Source organism: Sceloporus occidentalis, unplaced genomic scaffold (genome assembly GCF_023333645.1).
Source record: "Sceloporus occidentalis isolate IW3139 unplaced genomic scaffold, rSceOcc1.0.p SCAF_233, whole genome shotgun sequence".
In the NCBI taxonomy this organism is placed as follows: Eukaryota; Metazoa; Chordata; class Lepidosauria; order Squamata; family Phrynosomatidae; genus Sceloporus; species Sceloporus occidentalis.
In genome coordinates, this window is record NW_028317213.1 from 265,742 (window position 1) to 292,447 (window position 26,706).

Consider the following 26,706-nt stretch of genomic DNA (forward strand, 5'->3'; position numbering starts at 1 on the left):
TGGTTCCCTGCTAGCAGGTGGGGACCCTTCGCTGTGGGGTGGGCAGAGGCCGGCGTTTCAGCCAGAGCGAGGATTGCTGGTACAGGACAGAGGTCAGCGACTCTCCGGGTGCCAGCACTTCTGGTTGGTCCTCGTTAGCCGGCGGGAACACTGTGCTGGGGGATGAGCAGAAGCCAGCATCACTCTGCCCCGTGGCCGGCTCTTCTGCCGGTCTGGCCTTTTGCGGTGCTGGGCAGAGGATCGCGTTGCACTGCCCTGGTGGGTCCCTGCTAGCAGGCAGGGACCTTTCACTGTGGGGCGAGCAGAGGCCAGCGGCACTCTGCCCCGGTGCCAGCGCTTCAGCCGGAGTAGGAGGGGTGCATGGTGCTGGGCAGAGAACAGCGTCCCTCTGCCCGGTTGCCGGCGTTTCAGCCAGAGCGAGGATTGCTGGTGCAGGACAGAGATCAGCGACTCTCTCTCCGGGTGCCAACACTTCTGGTTGGTCCTCGTTAGCCGGCGGGAACACTGTTCTGGGGGATGAGCAGAGGCCAGCAGCACTCTGCCCCGTGGCCGGCTCTTCTGCCGGTCTGGCATTTTGCGGTGCTGGGCAGAGGATCGCGTCGCACTGTCCTGGTGGGTCCCTGCTAGCAGGCAGGGACATTTCACTGTGGGGCGGGCAGAGGCCAGCGGCACTCTGCCCCGCTGCCGGCGCTTCAGCCGGAGTAGGAGGGGCGCATGGTGCTGGGCAGAGAACAGCGTCTCTCTGCCCTGTTGTCGGCGCTTCTGCCGCCTCTAGTGGAAACCCATAGACCGCTGCCTCAAATTCCGGCGACTGCATGCGGTCCATAATCGCCCTGAAGACTTCCTCCCAAAAGTGATTGCCCACTTTCACCTCTTCGGGCTCTGGCTGCAATACCAGGGGCAGAGTGGCTGAACCTTCAAGTCCGGAGGCTTGCCAATTACAGTGAGCGGCCTCCGGAGCTCGCTCTGTGACATCTGTCGGCTCACACTGCAGGGCGTAGCTCCCCTCGAACAGTGCCAAGTATTCTGCCTCGAGACACCATTCTCTGTCTACTAGTCTCTCAAGGTCTTGGCTGAGTTCACTTGCAGTGGGCGGCAGGGCTCTCCGGCGCTTGTCACTAATGTCCCACCATCGGTCCATGTTGCCACTGCCAAAGACACCCCTTTCCTCGAATGCCTCCCACAACAGGCCAGGCCCACCAACATCCATCCCTTCCGAAGAATGGGGCTTTCTGGATTTTCGCTGCGGGCCTCGGGCTTCCCAGTATATGGCTCGGTACTCCTCTTCGAGCCCAATCTCCTGTCGGACCAGCCTCTCTAGCTCTGCAACCTCACCTGGAGACGCAGGTCTCCTGAACAAGTAGAGCCTCCCATTCACCTGGTCCCTGATTTGTTGTTCTAGGGTGGGCAGATGTGTACCTCGGTGGGCGCTCCACTTTTCTAGGACCACTTTCCATCTCACGAGCCGGGCTCGGGTCCGTCTCTCAAACTCCCATACTGGAGTCTCCGATTCGAGGGTCTCGACTCCCCTCCAAGTCACCTCGCATCCCGGTGACTGTTCAATCCACTCCATCTGTGGATACGTTTGGCTCTTCCTCGCCAGGGTATAACTTTGTTCTGCGGCTAGTTGCTTTGGTCCGCTCTGGTCTACAAGGACTAGATCCCACCGCTTGCCACCAATGTGACGGATCGTCCTGTGCCCCAGACTGGACACATCCGCCCATCAGCTCCTTCCCTCTCCCAGTAAGCGGACGCGCTGCGGCTGTCCGAAAAAACAGTCACAGACCAGCACTTCCCCCAATCATGAGACAGGACTTCATGCTTTGAGGTTAAAAACAGAACTCTCTTTATTACAAACACACAGAACTTATATACAATCTACATTCACTGTGCACCGAACCCAACCCCCAATCCTATCAGCCACATCCCATGACAAATCCCATCGGTATACAGAGGATGTATCAGGTGAGGGGATTAAGGGATACAATGGGTTCCCCCACCTGTGTTATCCCCCCTGTAGTGCGGGTGCCGTCTGGGCAGACAGGGCTGTGCTGGCTGATTAAGAGCCCCAGCCAGATTATAGGATCGTCTCTTTGAAGGCTGGAGCTGCAGCCACATTCAAACAGGGTACAAATAAATATAATAATGAAAATAACAGTGAAGATCAGACATAGGTTCTTCACAGTGTGCATGCAAAGAGTTAAAATACCAGCATTTAAAATACCCTGGGGTGTCTAGTTTTCAAAAATATATGGTTTTATTGGGCACACTGAAATGGCCCGGCTCAAAGATGTACCAAATAGGGCATGGGCAGTGGATCCCCAAATGCCAAAGTTCAACGTTGAAAAATGCGCATGCCCCAAATGTGGCCCTTTTCCCCCCCAAACAACCAGGCAAAATCATTCATGTGAGGTATTGCTGTACTCAGGAGATGTTGCTGAACACATATTGGTGTGTTTTATGATAGTGACATATACCAAAACCTGTTTATTCATACCTGAAGTAAAATGTGTGTGAAAAAACAAATGCAAAAAAATGACTACCACAAAGTTTGACAAAGACTGTAGGTAGATATGGTGCATGGAAAGAGTTAAATACTAGCAATTGAAATACCCTGGGGTGTGTAGTTTTCAAAAATATATGATTTGATGGGGTAAATTGCATTGGCCAGCTTCAAAGATACCCGAAATGGCATATGGGGGGAAGAATTACCAGATTTGGAAAAACTGGCTTTAAAATAGCAAAATGCTACATGTACTTATTGCCCCATGTAGAAAAAAGCAAAAAAACATAAAAGCATTGGGTATTTCTAAACTCAGGATAAATAGTAGAATCTATTTAGCAGGTTTTTTTATTACCTTTTATAGATGAGTAAAAGATTTTTCAACTAAAAGTTAGAAAAAGTAATTTTTTTCAAAATTTTTTACCATATTTTATACTTTTTTAATAGTAAATAATATGATACAATCAAAACAATGCCATCTAAAGAAAGCTCTTCTTGTCCTGAAAAAAACAATATACCGCATTTGCTCTGAAAAATACCCCACGTCTTATAATCGGGGTCGTCTTATAATCAGACCTCAAAGTCTGACTATGAGACGACTAAGCTGCTGCGGGGGATCTGGATCCTCCTATCTCAACCCCCCGCCCCACTTACCGGTACTTCAGAGTCCCCGGTGTGCAGCTGGTGCAGCGTGTAGATGTCTACGCGATTCGCGTAGACAACTTCCGCTTCAGCAGGAAGGAGGTGTGGCTAGCAGCGGGGGTTGTCTGCGTGCATCGTGCAGACCTTCCCCGGCTGTCAAAGATCAGAGTTCCCCGTGCCGGTGCCGCACCGGTGCGGGAAACTCTGATCTTTGACAGCCGGGGAAGGTCTGCGCGATGCACGCAGACAACCCCCGCTGCTAGCCACACCTCCTTCCGGCTGCAGCGTGAGTCTACACGCTGCCCCAGCTACATGACAGGAGACTCAGAAGTACCGGTAAGTGGGGTGGGGGGGGAGTGTTAAATGGGGGGCATAAGGCATTTCTGGAGGCAGGGTGCTCTGTGAAATGCCTTTTAACCCCCTTAATGCCACTCTGCCTCCTGAAATGCCTTAAACCTCCCTATATGCCACTCTTCCCCATAATATGCCTTTTAACCCTCTAAGTGCCAGAGTGGCATATAGGCATATCATGGGGCACAGTGGCATTTAGAGGGTTAAAAGGCATATCATGGGGCACAGTGGCATATAGGGGGTATAAGGCATTTCTGGGGCAGATGTGCATAACTGGGGGGCAGGTTGGAAAATAGAAGGAAATAAAACCAAAATATTTTTCTCAATCATAGCTTTTATTAAAAAAATAGTTTAAATGAATTAACATTTACTGGTAAAACTTTTTTCCTATAGGGTCGTCTTATATTCAGGCTTTTTCTTTTTTTCCCTAAATTAATATTAAGATTTGGGGGGTCGTCTTATAATCGAGCAAATACAGTATAACTTGTGTGGGTTCAGTAAACGGGAAAGAAGAAAATTACAGCTAAACATGAGCAGCGCAGAAATGTTAAAACGGCCATTGTCCCAAAGGATACAAAAAGTAAAATCAGCCTTTGTCACAAAGGGGTTAAGAATGGGAGTTTTTTGTATTTTTTACCCTAGGTTTGTTAAAGAAGTATTCCCCTTTTCTATATTTGATGTACCCACACAAATGATACATTGTTTTGTTCAGGAAAAGCAGGGCTTTTTAAAATATCTAAAATAATAGATATTCAAAACAGCTATTATTATTGTTAAAGCATTATTAAAGCATACAGTACAATAGAAAAAAACCGAATTGTTTGCAATTTTGCTTAGGAATATATATATATATATATATATATTTAAATGGCTAATTTCAATGACAATTACGTTTGTTTCTTGACATTATTTTCTACATTCAGGAATCAAGCCTTCTCTCTGGAGAATCCAGTCAAATCAGTCAGCATGTATAAATATTGCTAGTGTATTTATGTATAATCCATTTCAACATTAGAGTATCATCCTTTTGGTTGCTGAATGTATATAACTCTTCATCAGAAATTGGTATATGGTATGTAACTTTATGCAAAAAATTGTTGAATGGTATGTTAGTGATTAATCTTGACTAGCAATTTTTGGGAATACCTAAATATGTATTAAAAAAAAAAAAGTATGGCTAGAATATTTTTACATTTTTTTTAAAACAATGCTTTAAAACAATGACTATTGTGATTTGATATGTAACCTTTAATCAGGGAAATCTATGAATGCAGTTAAACAATACATTAAATTCAGTCCTACTGAGTCTATCCACGATAACAGCAAAAATATGATATTCGACTAAAAGGCAAAAGTTTGAAAAGTGAAAATACAAATAAAAATCTAGTTTTATGCTGTTGTTCCTTAATTACATTTTGTTGAGTGTTCCCCTAGTAAATATTCCATGATTAGCAGATAGGCTCTTTAATTCACAATAAAAAAGCTGATTATAAACAAGCCATTCTACAAGCATTCCTTCTAAAGAATAAATGCAGTAACATCTCTCTCATCATCTTCCTACCATTTCACCCCAACTGCCTCCGTACACACAAAATCCAGGAGTATTTATAACAATAAAAAGAAGGACTTTGTAATTTTGGTTTTAAAATACTATCTCTTCTGACATTTCAATGCTATGACGTTGTTTCATATGTATTCCTTTTGGTGCCAGGGGGATAGACAGCCATTTGTGCCTTTTATTAGTGTTACGGTATGATTTTCAGTGCAATGGATTTGATTAAAAGTCAGAGATATAGTCATCACCAGTAAATTAATAGCAAACCTCCCATAGACTGAAATGGAAAGAAATATACTGTTTATTATCCCTGACACCACCAGTAAAGAAGAAACCATGTTGAAGAAATTGATGAGCATACCTGTGAACAAGTTCCCAAAAAAGCAATGGGAGTGCTTTCCAGGCATGAACAGACCTCCGTACACCTGAGTAAGTTTGTCACATGCAAGGAAATGTGTTTGACCAAAAACACATATATCTTGCACACAAAATAGCTGAGAGTGACGCCACAAATGTATATGGAGGGGGGAAAACATGAAAATTTAAGAGAAATTGAAACCTTAACGTGGATATGATCCCTTTACCACAAAATAATAATATCCCTAAGATGCGCACTAAAAAAGACAACTAAAATATGTTTTTCAAAAATCATTAAAGTTTTTTTTATACCATCTGAACTTAAATGATGCGTTGTATGTCTGAATTTATTTTGAAGGTAATGTGGTTTATGAACAAAAACTAGTGCAATGTTTGCAGAAATCTGAGTTTGAGAAGTCTTATAACCTTTTCAAATTCTACTTCTCTTCTTTAAAGGTTTTGAACTGCTTTACAGCCCAAGAACACAGGATATAATGATATGTGCAGATGTGCTCTATACTGGAAAATGGCCAAAAAGTATTTTATAGAGTATTTTTACCAAAGATGTTTATAGATGTCTGTCCTGAAGTGTAAAAGATCTCTGCTCCCTCCACCAAGCTGCCAGTGAGAGCTTCTTCTGTAAATTTGTTCCATATACCATGTGCATATTATCTATATATTTTTGTTTGCTTGTTTTTAGCATGTAACATGATTTGTTTAATTATATATATTTTTTTTTTCTTATAGAATGGCTTGGGAAAATGCTACTGTTTTCACTGAATTTATCCTGCTTGGACTCTCCAGTAACCAAAAAACACAAATGATCCTCTTTTGCATCTTCTTGATTTGCTATCTAATTATTTTGATTGGAAATTCTGTCATTATTATAGTAACGCTAGCAGAAAATAGTCTTCAGACTCCAATGTATTTTTTCCTCACCAATCTTTCTTTCCTTGATATCTGCTATTCTTCATCAGTTGTGCCTAGGATGCTGAAGGATATGTTGTCAGCACAAAAAAAGATCTCATATGCAGAATGTGTGGCACAAATGTATATATCACTTTCTTTGGGGGAAACAGAATGTATCCTGCTTGCTATAATGGCTTATGATAGATATGTAGCTATATGTTATCCATTGCATTACACTTCAATAATGAACAAATCAGTTTGTATAAAGATTTCCGTTGCTACCTGGATGTGTGGGTTTCAACTGTCTATTTTACATGTTGTACTTACATGGGACACCAGCCTTTGCGAACCAAATATTATCAACCATTTTATGTGTGAGGTCCCGGAAATCCTAGCATTGAGTTGTCGAAGTGTTGCACTAAATGAATTTGTGATATTTGTTATTGGCGTAATTGTATTAATGATACCAATCACTATTATTATCATGTCTTACATGAAAATAATCTTCACCATTTTAAAAATCACCTTATCTACCAAACAGATAAAAGCCTTCTCTACTTGTGGGTCTCATGTGGTGGTCATCACATTATTCTATGGCTCAGCTATGGCTACATATATGAAACCCAGGTCACAATCCACACCATGTACAGACAAAATGATTGCTATTTTTTATACAATTGCTACTCCAATGCTTAATCCTTTAATCTATACACTAAGGAATAAGGAAGTTAAAAAAGCTGTGAAGATCAGAATTCTGAATATTTTTTTAACAACATAAGTAAAATAATTATGTTACATATTATTTAAGTACAGTTAGTTTCTTGCACATGAGGTAAAAATTAGACTTGTGCATTCGTATTCGGACGAACATGAAAACGAACGCGAAGGGTGCGTTTTCGTTGTTCAGCCGGAATACCGAACATACGAACATGGCGGTGGCAAAATGTAGAATAATACAAACAAAACAAAGAATCTTCGTGTTCGTCTTCGTCTACTAATCTCTCTGGTCCCTTCCCCATCTAGCCTACCTTATGTACGCAGCATCGCTGTCAGGCCCCCAGCCCCTCATCATACCCCTTACCGGGGTTTTCGGCTGGATGCCGTGCTCCGTTGCGGGTCGGACTGCGTCCCCGTCCTCCTACCGTGTCTGCCGTGCCGTCAGCCACGTGGCGGATCACTCGGCCACAACGGCTGCCCGCGGCCGTTTGCCGCGAAGCGCGCCCCCACGCTGTTGCGGCCCGCACGATCCCGTCCTCATGCGCCATCTGCTGTCCGCCGCACGGTAGTGCAGGGCAGACAAAAGTAACCTTACTTATGCTCACAGGTGTAGGTGGTAACACCTGGCCTGTAGGATAGAAACAGGCCAGCAGGAACCTGGCCTGTAGGATATAAAAACCCAGCTCACCCTCCAGTCTGAGCTTAGTTATTGAGCTTCTAGTGCCTTTTGTTCTGCTCTGTGTGATTTCCCATTTATCCTGCCTTTTTGTGTTTGACCTCCTGGTATTCGACTTCGGCTTGTTTCTCGTTATTGCTCCTTCGCTGCCTGCCCTGACCCGGATTTATCACTCGAACTTTGTATTTGGCTTATTCCTCCCATCTGGTGCTACCCTGCTCTACGCTCCCTACCTGTCCAGCAAGCATCCCGACAATCGCAAGGATTAACGAAAGCGGAAATCTGTAAATTCGCCGTCAGGGGGTTAAAGGGCCGTGCAAACTACTCTATTGGTCGCCTGCAGGGGCCTCCTCTGGCATATCCTATTATGCTCTTTCATACTCTCACACTATAATTCACATAATCTTACACGCTCTCTGAATGTCTCCCTATCTTCTCTGTCGACCGCTTCTGTGTCCCTTTGTAACACATCACAGCTTTTTCTTCTTCTTGATCGTCTTCTTTCCATTGCTCCTTGGGTCTCCTTTCTTCATGAAAGTAGCAAATGGTTTCAAACATGCAAACTCACTGGGCCTGCAAGGAGAAAATCATCCAGGTAGTGCAAAATAGAGTGGCAAACGAGACTCTTGAAGCATTCGAAATAAAATTCAAAAATTGAGCATCCAATACATGGGCCATGTCTGCCTAGTTTTGCCTGTCTACCGGGGATCTGCTTTGATTGCATTCCAATTTGCAGTATTATATATGTGAAATCATTATATCATAGATTATGTTACCTAAAATGGAATGGGTGTAAATTCTACTTCATACCAATGCGTAAAGCTTGTTGACCTTATAATAGGAATCTTTACAGACAGTGTAACTAGTACAAAATATAATCTGCAAACATAGACAGTTTAATCTACCAGATGGAAGGAGGTATCCTAAATACCGTATTTGTTCGATTATAAGACGAGGTTTTTTTCAGAGCAAATGCTCTTATAATCGGGGTCGTCTTAGCAGTGTTATTGCTGATAGCAATCATGTACATTTAATATAGCAATCACACTCCTATCATGTACAAGCAGCCAATACATGCACATCAATTTCTGCCTCCCTGTACCCTGCCCCCTACTTACACATCCATGCTATCACACACACATATTCATTAATTTACTTATTCATTCCCTCATTCACGCATACTGTAATCAGGGCTGGATTAACAGTGAAGCACAAGCAGCAATTGCTCCAGGTCCCTAGTGTTCTGAGGAACCCTGCACTAATTGCTCCAGGGTCCACGGCATTCTGATGGGTCTATGAGTTAATGGAAATACGCATTAAAGAAACACTCGGCTTTCAGAAGGCATTAAAGCTGGGAAATACAATTCTAAATACCTTTTTGAGACACGGTTGAGGCAATACTAGACAGATACATTATAGGTATCCTGTCCTGCTTCCCAAAAACATTCATGCTAATGGAATAAGGACACTGGGATTTTGCCCTGTCAACCTCTAAGTTGATATCAAAACCATATCCACCAAAACTACACAGACATCCAGTATGTTTATTAGTTAATAAATTACTCTCTCGTGCTCTCCTACACACCCATTTACACTCTGTGATGCTCACGCTCAATGTCTTCCTACCTTTTCTCCTGACTGTTTACGCTTTCTTCTTACAGAAACCCAAACTACATCCGTGATTAGGATTCCTAAAGCGTATGTTGCTTCCAATTGTGACCCAAAGAATGCTTGATGGATTTAGTGTTGGATGGAGAGAGAAAGGGAGGCACAGAATGGGGCCTATATCTCTCCAAAGGGTTTTTAAGTAAGTTACTCCTCCTCATTTCATCATGCAGGGGTGAAAGGCACCAAGACACTGTTCAAGAGAACTTAATTTATTAATTTCCCCATCCCCAAAGGATAGGGGTTAGGAGAGGCTTGGCCTGGGGTCTGTACCTCTCAGTTAAGAATATTGGGGGAAGGGTATATACTTGGGCAGAAAAAACCCTCCCCAGGTTAATTTAATTATACCCACTCATGGAGTGCAGGAAGAGGGGGTAGACATCATGAGCAACAGACTATATCCTTAAGGCCTCCTTTTTGTTTTTATTTAATTCTTTTTTTCTTTTTTTATAGGTTTGTGCAAGTCTCCTCACAATCTTCTGGAGATGCCAGCTGATATTTTTGCAAGTGTTAATACAGTTTGAGACAAACTCCCATTTTTTGTCAAACCAAAAAACACATGTAGTTTACTAAATAGTCCCCATGTATTCACAAGATTTCATGATTTGTCGCTAACATTTTTCTAGTGGATATAATCTTTATTCAATATATTTATAAAGTTTATTAAACAGGCAGACTAGATGGACTGAATCGTTCTTATCTGCAGTCAAATCCTATGTTAATCTGAGCAGAGTCTTTTAATTCTTTGAGGACAAGATCAAAAAACATATTTCCACTGGACAAATAATCAACAGATTGCTGAGGTGCTAGATCATGGGCCATTTGTGACTTTACTGCCCCAATAAACATTTTGGATATTATACTTATTTAAAAAAATAAACATACCTACGGTATAAAATAAATGCCTTTTATTATGGTGAAACCCAGAAAACACTGTACAAATATATATATATATATATATATATATATATATATATATATATATCCATTTTATAAATTACCTCCAGTATCATTGATGTAATACATAATTAACTTTCCTGTAACAAGAATGGATAATTTTGTAGTTAAGGAACAGAAACTTTTTCTACACCAGTCATATCTGTCATAGTAACTTTGTACAAAAGTATGATGTAATGAGCACTGGAGACATAACCCTCTAGTGAACATTAGCTTTTGGCACTTAAACTATAAAATGATGTAAAAAGGCAAGTCATTTGCTGCTTAAAGAGTGACCATTGATTACAGGTATGTTATTTATCTATGTGCCATTGGTTTGAACTGTTTTGCTTATAGATGTACTATATATTAATTCTACTTAAGAATCTTTAGGTTTTATATATTGTATTTTTAACCCACTATTCTTAGAGGCATGTATATAATATAGATAGATAGATAGATAGATAGATACCTTTCAAAAGTGCTGACAAAGGGCCTCTGTACCAACAACAACAAAATAAGTGTCCTGTCCTAATGTTAAGAGTGATTAATAAGAGATATTAAGAATAATCATAATCAGAAATAATAAATAATCAACCTATCATGATAATAAATATAATAGTAATAGTAATGGAAGATATTCCATTAAAACCAGCCATTTCTAGCTACAATTACAATTGTATCTAAATCCAATGTATTTCTGATCCATATGATGCTATTATAATGGACAAATTGTGCTTTTCTTTCAAAATCAATGAAATTAAATAAATTTTACCTCAAACGTTTAAACGGTAGAATATATATATATATTTATATACGCACACACAGTGTTAATATGTTACTTGTATTTCATGGAAGATGTACAATTTTTAGTCAGGTCCCCCCCTTAAAGGGGCTAGGTTTGGGACAGAGGAAATCCATGTGTTTTGGTTAACAAAAACACTTAAACAAAAATACTGCATATCAAGTGTAGAGACTGCGTTCAGAAGCTGGAGGAGGATTCAGCCTCCTGTGGTCCCTCATACCATGAATGCAGCTCGCTTATTTGTTTAGTCAGCATGCCCGTGCCCCACCAGACTCTGGGGTGGGCACTTTTTAAAAAAAATTTAAATATACTAATATATCGTTCCCTAGTAACAGAGTAGAGCACATGAAAAAAAATGCAATTCTTAATGAACCAGAAAACACCACAATAACATTTTTAAAAAAATGTTTAGAATGAATTGGATGGATTCTGTGACATAACCTAAATTAAAAAAATACACTAGAGAATAGCATTCAATAAAAAAATCAAATAATGCATACATTCCAACACACAGACTGGTACAGCTTTCAGGCACTGCAAGGGAATGTTTCATAAAGGTCTAAGGAAAAGATAGGGGGTCAAAAATCCAATACCTAGCTAGACAGATTCAAACGCCAACCCAGGTTATGTTTTTGTTTTATTCTTTTCTTTTTCTTGTTTAATACTTTGGCTATACTTTCAAGACCGCATGCAGAAGTACAAGGGAACAAACACCATAAAAGAGTAATATCTGATTTCATGATATATTGAAAAAAATATTGTTAAATCATAAAATTATGTTGCTGGCACTCTAGCCCTTTTTTGTCAACCTTACTGTACATTGCATATGTGATAAGCACTGAAAACAGCTATTTGAACAGCTGACAAATGTTACCTCTGGTTGTGTTAATGCTTGCATTTTGACTAACCCCCAGTGATTGTAGTCCACTGCTGTCCCAGTTCCTGCCCTGTTGGATTGCTGTTTCCATTGAAGACCTGTGGTCGGCCTCTCAAGTACATTTGTGTCTCTGTCTTCTGCTGTTTTTATCCAGGTTCTGGACCAACCTCCTTTACTAGTTTTGACTACATCTAGTTTTGTGCTTTATTTAGCCTACTTCCTTGGAACCCACACTGTTAGCCTGGAGTTCATAGGTCTTGCATACTGACCTGTGCCTACATCTGGATGAGCACAAACCTGTATTCATATTTACATCTGCTGGGTCTTGTTTGATTTTTGAAAAGCTCACCATTCTTTCTGTCCAATGTCTATTGGATGTCTCTCGCCCTTCTGCTGGTGCAAGTTACTCTAGCCTTCTTATTGCTCACTGCTTACAGCTGATCTTCCAGGACCATTTTTCAGGTGTTCTGTGTGTTCCTGATTTTCTTTTGTTCGCCAACCTGGTGTCTTCAGCCTTACTGGTTCATGGTGTAGGGTAGTGACCACCCCCTACTTTTTCCAGTAACCCAGGTATGCTTAGTTATGTGTGTCTCGGATTTGTAGTAAAAAGAAAACTTTATGGTGTATGTTAACAAAAACCATTGTATTTCTATTAACTAATGCATATGAAAATGTAGGAAAGCAAACATATTTATGTTCAGATTCATATTGTCAAAGGGTGAAATGGGCCTTTAATGTAAACTGTATATGGGGGAGTTTTATCTGTGATAAATGGGATAACACCTGTCCAATGCATACTTAAATTTTACATCAATTGAACATGGAGGAATACAGTAAGGAACTGATGTGTTTTATTACTAGTAGTAGATTAAAGAAAGTTTTCAAAAATATTGTGTTGTTTCCTTTTTTAACTCCGTTTGGATGTCTCTCTTCAGGGGACTGCCTCTCATTCGACACAGTCCAGCCAATTAGCGGCCAGTAGTCATGTGATTGCTGTAATGACCAATCAAAGCAATAACTGTTAGTACAGATGTTCTGTCTCTTTTCTCCATCTTTGTGATCTGCAGGAAAGAGAAAGAACATTGTGTCTTTTCATGATATGAAAATAATAATTCAGAGCTATATACTCCAATTTTAGCATCCCCCTTTTCTAATGTATTATGACCAGGGCTAGATATTTAAATGTTCTTAATTTCCTTAATTTCAGACATACCCATACCTATTGCAACTAGAGGCCACCAACAACTTGACTGATAGTGTAAGTCAAGGACCGTTTTAAATACTTTTCTAATACATTTTAAGAAATGTGGGTATGGCATAAAGTTATACAAACTTTGTGAAAGCAGTACGGAATATACTGTGTCCAGCAGAATATATGAGGGGAATGGCAGCTGCCTAGATCCCCCTGGCTTCTCAGGCTCAATTAGCACAAAGGGGAACATAGTGACACCTGCTTTTGCCCTTTTTCAATAAAGGCTACCACCTCTTAGTGTATAATTATTATAGTTGCTAAGAGTTATTAGTTTACCCCAAACAGAAATTCTGGGCATTAGGTACATGGACAAAAGAGATTTGTATATTCTCTCTGCTATACACAATGAATGTGTGGAGCCTGTGAATGTGAGTAGAGGGTGATGCACAGGTCCTAAAACCAAAGTGCATCTTCAGCATATATGATTGTTTCTTGGCATATCAAACCAAAGTATATTATTAGATTTTTTTATATCATATTTTGTCTTCTTTTATGTTCAGTTAGCATTAGCCACAAGGGGAAAATGGGGTATTTTTAGTTGACACAAATCCTATAAATACTTTGTGCCCTGCAAATTCCATTAGAAAAACCCTTGGATGTGTGATGGATTTATGTGATGTAACTGAATACATTTGACTGGATTTCCCTGCCTTAACAGCAAAAAGTAACACAGAAGCACAGGACCTGTGCCCTGCAATGTTCAGAAAAAAAACCTATGCATTAAAATGTTGGCTATGGCTAATTTTGGCAGTGGTTGGTGGACAAATAGCGGCATGAAAACAGTTTCTAAACAGTCCCAAATGAGACATATGGCCAGAAAATGTCCCAACTTGTGCCCTGTAATGTCTAGAAAAAAAATGATATGGGTATTTCCATAATCTGGAGATGCAGTTGAATGATTTTGGCTGGATTTCCCTGCCATAACTGTGCAAATAATCTTAAACAACAAGAAGTGTTGGTGAAAAAAGCAGAGAAAATGATTGCTATAGCTAACATTGGGAGTGATTAGTGGCCAAGCAGCTGCATGACAATTGTTCAGAAGCTCCCAGAAATATACTGTGGGTTGTCTGCTTTAAAGAAATATCTACTTTTATGGGGGGGGGGTTCGAATTAGGAGGTGCTTAACAGTTCCATATGAAACATAAAGCCAGTAAAGCAAAAACATGAAAATCTTATGTTTGGGAATGGTAACAGACGTCTTCCAACTTGTGCCCTGTAATGTCCTGAAAAAAAAAAAAATCTGTGCATGGGGGGGTGCTATGGCAGTGGTTGGATAAAAAGTGTCTAAATGATGAAATATATATTTTGGTGGGTATTTTTTGGTTTCTTTTTTTCAAAATTAGAGTTGTAAACCTAGTATATTAAAGATTCTACAGTTCTGAAACTATAATGTACACCTTCTAATGTGCCTTATAACTGCTGGGAATGTACAATCGTGTGAAAGTAAACCCTCTGTGAATTCTATGGTTTTACATATCAGGACATAATAATAATCATCTGTTCCTTAGCGGGTTTAAAAATTAGGTAAATACAACCAAATGGATAAGCGATTTGTGAAAAATAAGTACACCTTGTGATTCAATAGCTTGTAAAACCACAAGTAATACTTTTCTGTATGGCTATATCAGTCTCTAACATCGTTTTGAAGGAATTTTGACCCACTCTTCTTTACAACATTGCTTCGGCTCATTAAGTTTGTGGGAATTAGTTTATGCACAGCTCTCTTAGGGTCCTGCCACAGCATTTCAATTGGGTTGAGATCTAGAGTTTGACTGCACCTTGATTCTTTTGTTTTTCAGCCATTCTGTTGTAGATTTGCTGGTGTGCTTGGGATCATTGTCCTGGCGCATGACCCAATTTCAGCCAAGTTTTAGCTTTGAGACAGTTGGCCTCACATTTGACTTTAGAATACATTGGTATACAGTACCGAGGAGTTCATGGTCAACTCAATCACTGCAAGGTTCCCAGATCCTGTGGCTGCAAAACATGCCCAAATCATCGCCTCTCCACCAGATTAAGTTTGAGTTAATACTTTGAAGGTTGCCATATAAGATATAGTTAAATTGTGAATTACAGATATTCAAAAACTGTGGTGCGATTATAGCCTTCATCTACTGTATTACACTTGTGGGATAGCCTGTTGATGCTTACATTTTTTTTTATTAAAATAGCACGTTTTTGTTAATGTAAACTATTTTTATATTTTTTCAATTATTCTAATTGAACCTATGACATCATTATTGTTCTCTTTTATTCAATTACAGAATGTTCTGGAGAAATAACAGTGTTGTGACAGAATTTATACTTCTTGGAATAACCACTCAGCCAAAAACACAAGTTATAATTTTCGGAGTTGTGCTTATTGTTTATTTTATCATATTGTTTGCAAACTCTCTCATAATTTTTTTAACCATAACAAATGCCAGTCTACATAAACCCATGTATTTTTTTCTCACCAACCTCTCTTTTCTGGACATATGTTATTCATCATCAACTGTCCCTAGAATGCTGAAAGATTTGATGTCAGCCAAGAAAACTATTTCATTTACAGAATGTACAATTCAAATGTACATTTCATTTTCTTTAGGTGAAATTGAATGTATATTGCTTGCTATAATGGCTTATGATCGCTATATAGCTATATGCTATCCATTACACTATTCTACTATTATTAACTGGGCTACTTGTATCAAGATGGCTGCTGGAGTATGGATATGTGGATTTCTTCTCTCAATTTTCCATGTGGCACTTACGCTAAATGGAGTTCTCTGTGAAAACAATGAAATAAATCATTTTGTGTGTGAGATTCCGGAAATACTTTCCCTTCAATGTGAAAATTTATTTTTGATTGAATTAACTATATTTCTTGTTGGAGCAATAATTCTAATGACTCCAGTAACATTTATTGGTGTATCTTATGCCAAAATTATTCTAACAATCTTGAAAATGACATCCTCTGCAGGACAACGTAAAGCCTTTTCCACTTGTGGATCTCACATGATAGTTGTGATAATATATTATGGATCATGTATGGCTTCTTACATGAAACCAAGATCTCACTCTTCACCGGGAACGGACAAAATGATAGCTATCTTTTATTTAATTGTAACACCAATGTTGAATCCATTGATTTATTCACTTAGAAATAAGGATATTAAGGTAGCCATGAAGAATTTAAGAGTTTTAAAAAACCATATATAACCTAAAGTGAAACACTGGAAAAGCTTGATTGTGAGGTTCTCTTAAGAATGTGCTGTGCCAAAATAAATAAAGATCGATGCATGAAATCTAAAGGACTGGTTTAGTAACAGGTAATTTCATATCAGACATTGTATAAAATGCATTTTGCACAGACAGTCTATAATGTGTGTGCTTAAGAGTGATGTGTGTGTGGTTGAGAGTGGTACATGTGGCTAAGAGTACCATCTGTAGCTGGCAGTAATGTGTGACCAAGACACACAAACATACATTTTCTGTCTAAAGCTGCTGGGAAGTCAGACTGGAAGGACATTGAACACTGTAATTGGTTTCCATTATTAACTGGATTACATTACAAATGGTTACTTTTACTAGGTTACTGCCTAGATCAGCAAGGACAGTTATGAATTGTTTGAGGGTTTACACTGGAGCTAGAGGTGTGTTGATGCCTCCAATCAGGCTACTGTGCGATTTATTTAAAGCCATGCATGAGCTTTTGGGTTTGTATGATAGCTTTTGCAGCCTGAGGTTTATTTGTGTAACCTCGACAGGAGTGTTAAAAGTAGGCCCCACATTTACCCTGTGCTGCTACTAACCGGGAAGGAAGGTTAAGGACTGAGTATCTGGATTTGAGATACTAAGTATTGGGTGTAGGAATATTCAATGAATTCATCTGAGTATCCTGCCGACTACAAGTATATTGAGCTAGGGACTGCTTAGTATTTAGTTTACACTTTGATCATTGTTTATTTTCAGGATATATTATTAAAGGTTAAGTTTTATGAGTTATGAGTGTGTGTGGTTAAGAGTGATGTTTGTGGTTGAGTGATACGTTTGGCTAAGAGTACTATCTATAGCAGGGACAGTTGAGAATTGGAATATCTTCTGTTGCAATATTAGATCAATTCTTAAATCCAGACCAAGTGACACCCTGGAAAAAATATTCTCTGCCCATACAATCTTTTAATGTATGGACTAATTGCTGCACTACTCATTATTCTGACTATAGAACACAGGTACACTCATACTATTTGAGCTCCTAGAAAGGAAGGAAATGGGTGGCATAGATTTAGCACCTAAAGAGGGACACTTCATTGAAGATATGGCAATGGAACTCCCTTGTTTGAGTATAAAAAGAAGGTAATTTACAAGCATGAGTCTGATTTACATTTTAATAAACAGACATAATCCTAAACACCAGAATAAGCAAGCATATTTTACATTTAGTACACGTGTCAATACCTTTTTTACCACATCTGGAATGCTAAAGCACAGAATGTCCAACCAAGCCTCAGCAGCTGTTCACAGGAGGTAATGGCAGAACCACACAGTGAGAAGGTGTGCTTCGTTACAAGTGAGCCAGGGTGTGATGTGACCTGTGCACCTGATTCAGCACAACCCAGCGTAGGAAACAACCCTTTCTTTAATTGTCCTGCCCTCTTCTGTGCATAGCTTCTTCACTGCTCGTTTGATCTTAGAGATAAAGCTCCTACAGAAATATCTTACTAGACATTAGTACGTTATTTAATTATTGCTTATCACCATAAAATTGGCTTGCAATTATTTCCTTACTTTACTGTACGTTGTTTTCAGTTAGTGTGTGAATTGCAATTGCATTTTTGAAATTAGCAAGTACATGCATCAATGTCAATAAAACCCATTGCTAGTACGAGTCTGAAGCTTATTAAGAGATTGACAATTAAAACGTAATTGGGATTTTGTTTATTTAACCCCTTAACGCCAAACGTTGAGGGATGGTTGATATTGTCAAAGTCTTGGACTGTCTGGGGATTCCAATGACAGAGTGGTAACATTCAGATAAAGACAACAGATATTTTAAGATTATCATTGGGAGACTTGAACACAAGAAAAATAGGATAATTTACCTTTTTAAGAGGACCTCAGTAATTATCCACAAGCCCGATCATCACAATAAAAAGAGATTTTTAGAAAAAGGCAGCCAAAGGTTCGTTGACTTGAATGGAGCTTCATAGACTTGAATTTTGCACTTGGGATTGCAGTGGTTGGTGTGGTTGGTGTACTTACTTGATATTTACTCACCCCTGACCTGTCTGGTCCTTACCGATGCTTTGGTTTTCTTCTGGTATATTTTAAAAATATCAGCCCTCTTAGGAAAATGACCCGGGAGTATATCTACTTTTTTAAAGTGGAGAACTACATGAACTGCCCTAAATGGGGAGCCAGACATTAAATTTGTTATATAATTTAACCTATTGTTTTCCCCCAACTAGCTGTTGAATGCCGGGGATTGACATACATCCTGCAACTAATCATCACACACCAAATATCTTTCTGTAAACTACACTAAGATTACAGTTTATATGTGTTTTATAAGATGGTATATTTTTCATTTATAGTCCCATTACCCTTCAACCTCCCAGCTTGTACAGAGCATGATTTGAACCCCAATAATTTGCATCTTGTACATACCTATTATCTTTGGAATAAAAAAAGTTTCAGAAACAATTAAACAGTGTAATTTCATTCATCATTTTGATATTTTTAAAGTTTAGGAACACTATTCTCTTAGATCAGCGCACCTTTTAATTAAACTTTGGGGAAATAGGTAGAACACACCTAGTTTAAGAGCAACGTATAAAAATTCTGTGCCCTTTTCAGCAGTTGATCAGAGCTTTGGCATTTAAGACATGGTAAATATCTTTTTGAATTTGTTGTAATCATTTAGTGAGCTATTGCGAATGATTAGAAATTTTAACCGTTTTAACCTGTACATAAAGTAAACAAGTTATCAATGTCATAGTTTAACAACTCAGAATGATAAGTGTTTCTCTTTAAACACTTTAGGCATCATACATTTTCTGGATATTAGGATATCCTCATAAAGTCAGACAAAACAATATTTATTATAATTAATAGTGGTAGCATTAGTATTAGTATTATTTCAGTGCACCTTGTATAACATATATTATCCATCTTTCTATAATTATCTGTTTATCTTTGTCCCTTATCTTGTCTCCTCTTCTGTGTAGATTGAGACACGTTACACTAGCAATAAGTTATATTTTGGAATGTACATACAATATTAAACTAAATAGCATCTGTTGATTTATGTTGACATAGCATAGAAAAATACATACATACATACACAATAGTAGTAATACACCATAATATTCATATTTCAACAGACATCCTAAACTACTTGGCATTGGATCATTTTTGTTTCCTTTAATTATTGCAAGCAAATAATTCTAATGTCAGCTTTACAAGAAAGAGTGAAGAGAATAGAGGGCAGGTGCATTTTTTTATGTTTTTACACCTGGAAGTTGCTTACAAAATAGATTGCTACTTTTTAACATTCTTATGTCATGATTAACAACATATTTTCCATATATGATCATATGAAATTGTCAATGTAAAAACTCTTACATAGAAATTACATTATTCTGATATTACTTGACATCTCAAATCTTTTTTATTTAATCATTTATTTGGTTTTTTTTTTATCTCTTCATAATTAAATATTAAACATCTCAAATTACCAACACCATTATGAGGTTTGTGAAACCTATATTCAACAGGTTTGTAATCTTGTTAAAATCCTGGCAGCAATGTTATTTAAATTGTCACGTTACTAGCTAAGTGCTTTGTTTAAAAAAAAATGCCACCTGGTTTTCCCTTTGCCAGTTTGTCTGTTATCTCTGGATTCAGACTGGAAACTTCCATGCTCTAAATTTTATTTATGAAAAAAGATCAGCGATTCTTCTTTATTGCACTTTTCTTTTTTTAACAAAAGTTGCACTCTTCCCTGAAAACTATCATTGATATGTTAAAACATTTAGAATTGAACTATTTTTTATTTAATTATTATTATTATTTGAATTATTTTCCAAAATAGTTTTATGCCGAGCACACCAATATACGAAGTGGCAACGTATAGAGGACATCACATTTTTCATTAATGAAGGTAAGATGAATTAAGCCACATATATAAGGATTATCTTAAGGATCATCATCGGTTTTTTTTGCTTCCAATACATTTTAGGTTTATATTGCATAATATTCTAATTGCATAATTATACTGTTGGGCAGATAAAATAATAGTTTGACTTGATCTCAGATTTAATGTGTCTAAATTTTTTTTTTTTACAGTTCAGTTTTGAAAATAACTGCTGTAGCTTGTAACATTGACATCTCTAAGTTCTTCAAGAAAACATAATTTTTTTAAAGTTTTTTTAAAAAAATATGATTAATTGTATCATTAAGTCATGGTCTGATTTTGCTTTATATATATTGTGAGGACTATTAAATCATACAACTGATTACGCTATTTGCAGTATAATATAAAATTATATTTACATAATAGTATAAGATTTGCAAATATAACAAAGATAAGGTTTTTGTAAAGACCGGTCATATTTTATACTTTTTGTACGAATGTTATATACCTTTAAATAAGATGTTCTATATTTGAAGGTAAACAGCTAATTTTTTTATTTTATTTATTTTTTACAGTTTTGAAAATAACTGCTGTAGCTTATAACATTGACATCTCCAAGGTCTTCAAGAAAACATCATTTTTTTTAAAGTTTTTTTTTTAAAATATGATTAATTGTATCATTAAGTCATGGTCTGATTTTGCTTTATATATAGTGTGAGGACTATTAAATCATACAACTGATTATGCTATTTGCAGTATAAAATTATATTTACATAATAGTATAACATTTGCAAATATAACAAATATACGTTTTTTGTAAAGACCGGTCATATTTTATACTTTTTGCACGAATGTTATATACCTTTAAATAAGATGTTCTATATTTGAAGGTAAACAGCTAAAACATTTATTAACAGACAGAATGGCTTTACAAAATTACTCAGTCGTTACTGAATTTATCCTTCTTGGACTTTCTGATGATCCGAGGACACAATTCATCCTTTTTCTAGTCTTCTTCATTATCTACCTCATAAGCCTTCTTGGAAACTTTCTCATTATTATAATAACTGTGACAGCCAGTAATCTTCAGACTCCAATGTATTTCTTCCTCGCTAACCTCTCTTTCTTGGATATCTGCTATTCCTCAACAGTTGTCCCTAGAATGCTTAAAGACATGTTATCCACAACAAAAACTATTTCTTATGCAGAATGTGTAATGCAAATGTATATTGTGCTTTCCTTGGGTGAATGTGAATGCATTCTTCTTGCTATAATTGCTTATGATCGTTACATAGCTATATGTTACCCATTGCATTATACTACAATCATCAGTAGGTCTGTTTGTGTCAGGACTGCCACTGGTACCTGGATATGTGGGTTTATTTTGTCGTATGCTTCCGTTGAATTTACGTGGAATGTAGGTGTTTGTGGAAGCAATAAAATTAACCATTTTCAGTGTGAAGTGCCGGAAATACTAGCACTAGGTTGTGGAAATATAATAATGATTGAATTGTTAATTTTTGTTGTAGGAGTGATCGTTTTAATGATACCAATAGCATTTATTATTATATCATACTTTAAAATAATTCTAGCTGTTTTGAAAATAACATCTTCTGCTGGCCAGAGGAAAGCCCTCTCAACCTGTGGATCTCACATTTTGGTTGTAACATTATTCTACGGCTCAGCCATGGCTACATATATGAAACCCAGATCCCAGTCCTCACCAAATACAGACAAAATGTTTGCTATTCTTTATACCGTTATCACTCCAATGCTGAATCCTTTGATTTATACACTTCGAAACAAGGAGGTTAAAGCAGCCTTAAAAACGATCATATATAAAAACATAGTATTTAATAAATTGTGAAAGGATTTTTATGTTCTATGTCGTATAGTGTCGGCATCGGCTTTGCAGTCTTATTATTATTTTCTAGTCTTCTCACTGCCCCCCCCTCACTATCTACCCCCTCTTCCCGCTCGGCCGCGGTGCGCGCTTCACAGCTGAGCGCCGGAATATGACATCATATGAAACGCCAGCACCACGACGGAGTCACGGAGAGTGAGGGGCGCCAAGCGGTTGCTGAAAACTTCACGAGCGACCGCTCGGTGCCCCTGCCCTGGACTTAAATAAAAAAATGGTGGTTTTTTTTAAACTTTATTTAACATGGAGGATGTTAAATAAAGTTAAAAAAAAACCCCAGATGTTTTATTTTAAGTCCCGGGCAGGCGCCCCTGCTGCCGTGGCACCCTCTGCGGCCGCACACCCCTAAGGCCGGCCCTGGTGGGGGCTGCCCAGTCCCCTAGAGTGGCCGCCCCGGTCGACGTTGCTCCGGGCTTAAGGGGCAGGTGCTCCGTTTTGCACTGCGTTAATGCGGCCGTAGAGGCTGCAGAGGCCCAGTCAGTCCGGTCATGACTGGGCCTATTTTAAGGTAGGGGCCTGGAGCTGCAGCTCCATCAGCCCCTACGTCAGTCCGGGCCTGCTTACTGGCGTAACTACCTGTGACCCCTTCTTCCTGTCTCCCCCTGCCTTTTCAAAATAGTTTAGAAAGGGCCCTTCCAACCTAGACTGCACCGATCCAGGTCGGAAGGGCCCTTTCTAAACTATTTTGAACCAGCATGGGGAGACAGGAGCATATCGGGGATCACATGACATCACGTGACCCCATGGTGAAACAGAGGCTGCTCGCTCGCACATTATGCACGAGCAGCCGGACAACAAGCTGCAAGAGCGGTGAGAGGTAAGTGGGAGTGGGAGGTATGTAAATGTGTTTGCATGTATGTATATATATATATATATATATATAAAAATATATTTACATATATATATATGTATGTGTGTGCTTGTGAGCATGCATGTGTACTTGTGTGTATATGTGAGCATGGATGTGTACTTGTGTGTGTGTGAGCTTGCATTTGTACTTGTGTGTGTGTGAGCATGAATGTGCACTTGTGTGTGAGCATGCATGTGCAATTGTGTGTGAGCATGCATTTGTTCTTGTGTGTGTGTGAGCATACATGAGTACTTATGTGTGTGTGAGCATACATGTGCACTCATTTGTGTGTGAGCATGGATGTGTAATTGTGTGTGCGTCTGAGCATGCATGTGTAAGTGGGGTGAGGTGGCGTGTGTGTTAGTGAGTATGAGAAAGGGGGCTAATTTGTGTAAGTGTGTTCACATTTGTTGAATGTTGGAAGGGGGAGCAAAGATCAAAGAAGGCACCAGTTGTTTTGGGGGCAATGATGGCACATTGTTAAAGCTGGGGGGCCCCGGGGACAATTTTCGCATCAGGGCCCAGTGGTTTCTAGTAATGCTCCTGCTTACATTTACACCTATTTTCTATGGCAGTTCTAACTTTATTATTTTTATTTTTTTTAAATGCATTAGGCATGCCTTGAACAGTTTCCAAACTTCTAACTGTATAAAAATATAAGTATCTTGTTAAATGTAAAATATTATTTCTACTAAAGTACTGATCCTTTAGGGGAAGCATCTCTGGAGTAATAGATTTCAAAGCTATAAAGCCATGTCACTTATTACAAAGCTAAACAACCATGCTGTGTTTGAAAGGTAAGTTTATTTTTAATTAAAAATGTTACTGTTGCATAAGACAATAGAGCATGTAGGTGCCCGATCACAGATATATAACTTAAAATAAATATTGCTGTAATTAGATAATATCAGCTGATATAATAAAAAAAAACAATAAGTTAGCAAGTGTACACTTCAAGATTGGAGTAGTTTGCATGTTTTTGCTATGTCTTTCTGTATCTCTAATGTCCCCCTTTCTTATTTAGTGTACTTACTCAAAAGATATATTGTTTTTTGGGACAATACGACATTTTTATTTTGCTTTTTATTTATTTCACAGGACAGTATATGTGTCATTGATAAAAAAAAACAAGCCTAGTTCAGCAACATCACCAGAGTAATAATTAATATTGATTTAAAATATTTTTTGGATGAAGGAAAGCTAAACTACTTTAACTTATTTTCCAGCCGTTAGACATGATTTTAGAAAATCTTGTTTTGATAGATACCATACATAATTGAATTAATTGGTTTGTTTTGTCAGGAAAAAATACCGTATATGAGTTTTCTCAATTTCAAGTTTGTCCTTTAAAACTTTTATGATTTAAAAACTGTTTGCTTAACAAATTGTAAAATAAGTTTACAGATTCTGTATTTTTTCATATTTGTAGCAAACATTCAAAACTGATACATTCATTCTTTGTAGTGTTTTTTGTTTTTCACATAAGTCTTAATTAAATATTTAATTTATAATAAATATGATCAAAGCATTAACATGCCAGTTTATTAAAATAATATTTTATGTTGTGAACTAATTCTATTGAACTGTCCTAAACAAGAGTATTTATTATTGCTATAATAATAGGAATATTGTTTACCTACATTATTTTAACATTAGGTAATTGTTGCAAACTAATTCTTCATAGCCATTCTAAAAAGTATATCATTTTACTTGTGGTATTAGCTATTGTCCACTATTATTATTTTCTAAAACATGTTTTTTTCTGTAGCTGAAAATGCCATTCCTTTTGTATGACATTAAGCATGATGGATTTTGAGGCTTAATAAAAATCGTAAGAATTTCTTCTAAAAATATATAGCTGTATTTATAAACAAAAAAGCAAAATAAACTAAATTAAAAAGCTGTATCTTTGGTTAACTAAATCTTTTTTATTTTTATTGTTTAAGTATTATTATTATAGCTCATAGCTAGGGTAGGATGCTGTGTCTCAAAAAGAGAGAGCCAGTTGATCTCAGAGCAGTTCTTTAAGAATAACACCATCAATTATTAAAGTATACATTTTTATTTTAATCAGTATGTACAATATACGTTGTATTTTATCCTAAGACCGCATGTCCTCTGTTTGCTTTCATTAACTATTGCTTGTGGTCTTAAAAGTTCTTTTGTTGGTATAGGTGCTCTTTTAGAAAAGATTATATTAAGTATATACATTTCAGAACAAAACCATAAACAAAATTATCAAAGTATACATTTTTTTCTTCAATCAGTAGAATGGCCTGGAATAATAACACAGCAATGTCTGAATTTATTCTTCTCGGACTTTCTGGAAAACCAAAGACACGAGTCATACTTTTTATGGTCTTCCTAATTTTCTATCTGATAATTCTGATAGGAAATACACTCATCATTCTTCTAACCACAAGAGAAAAAAGTCTGCAGACACCTATGTATTTTTTTCTTACAAATCTCTCTGTCATGGATGTCTGGATTTCTTCCACGATTATTCCAAGAATGCTAAACGATCTAACATCAGTCAAAAAAACTATTTCCTATACGGAATGTATAACACAAATGTATGTTTCACTTTCATTAGGGAAATGTGAGTGTATTCTGCTAGCCATCATGGCTTATGATCGTTATATTGCTGTATGTTACCCATTACATTACAATGAAATTATCAATAGGCCTGTCTGCATCAGGATAGCAGCTGGCACATGGATATGTGGATTTCTTCTATCAATTCCCCATATTGCACTTACGTTAAGCGTAAACCTGTGCGGACACAATGAAATAAACCATTTTTTATGCGAAGTACCAGAGTTCCTTTCAATGGGATGTGAAAATATCACAATCACCGAATTTGTCATATTTATTGTAGGTGTTATTATCTTAATCATACCTGTCATTGTTATAAGTTTGTCTTATGTCCAAATTATATTAAGTATTTTAAAAATTGCATCATTTGCTGGACAGCAAAAAGCCTTTTCCACCTGTGGATCTCACATGATAGTTGTAACATTATTTTATGGTTCAGCCATGGCTGCATATATGAAACCCAGATCATACTCTTCTCCAGATACGGACAAAATGATAACAATGTTTTATTTTATTGTCACGCCAATGTTAAATCCTATGATTTATACTCTTCGGAATAAGGAAGTAAAATCTGCTTTGAAGAAATTTCGACATAAACACACATTCTGCGTTCCATTGTGATATTTTTACAAAATACCCCTATAAATTAAAAATGATGTTCTCAAAATGTTAATATATTAAAGCTTAAATAAATACATCATGCAAAACAATGTGTTCTATTCTGTAGAAAAATATCATCAAAGCCATTTCCGATGTACAATTTATTACGATGGTTTCAATCCTAATAACTCCACTGACCACAAAAAGAACACACGAGGGCAGCCTCCTGTCTATGAGCACACAGACCTGTTTCTAATTGGAGACAAAAAGCAATCCAAAGTTATGTCTCCTGATTCCCCAACTTCCACGACTTTCTTCTATTTCTTGTCTGCAAATGATCACAATTGCAAAACAGAATAAGATAAGAATAGTACAAGA

At 37.7% G+C, this 26,706-nt stretch overlaps 4 protein-coding genes across 4 annotated transcripts; all 4 read left to right on the plus strand.

Moving 5' to 3' along the window:
* The first annotated feature begins 6,156 nt into the window (after positions 1-6,156).
* LOC149276590 (olfactory receptor 2B8-like) lies at positions 6,157-7,095 on the plus strand. Its single transcript, XM_089503447.1, has one exon. It carries the CDS (start codon positions 6,157-6,159, stop codon positions 7,093-7,095), a length of 939 nt encoding a protein of 312 aa, XP_089359573.1.
* An 8,415-nt stretch (positions 7,096-15,510) lies between these two features.
* Positions 15,511-16,446, plus strand: LOC149276591 (olfactory receptor 13C7-like). The gene has a single exon (XM_089503448.1). The coding sequence runs from the start codon at positions 15,511-15,513 to the stop codon at positions 16,444-16,446; it is 936 nt and encodes a 311-aa protein (XP_089359574.1).
* A 4,838-nt stretch (positions 16,447-21,284) lies between these two features.
* LOC149276592 (olfactory receptor 2B8-like) lies at positions 21,285-22,229 on the plus strand. The gene has a single exon (XM_089503450.1). The coding sequence runs from the start codon at positions 21,285-21,287 to the stop codon at positions 22,227-22,229; it is 945 nt and encodes a 314-aa protein (XP_089359576.1).
* A 749-nt stretch (positions 22,230-22,978) lies between these two features.
* On the plus strand, positions 22,979-26,349 carry LOC149276593 (olfactory receptor 2B8-like). The gene is made up of 2 exons (XM_089503451.1): positions 22,979-23,100; positions 25,401-26,349. Exons 1-2 carry the CDS (start codon positions 22,979-22,981, stop codon positions 26,347-26,349), a joined length of 1,071 nt encoding a protein of 356 aa, XP_089359577.1.
* The last annotated feature ends 357 nt before the right edge of the window (positions 26,350-26,706 follow it).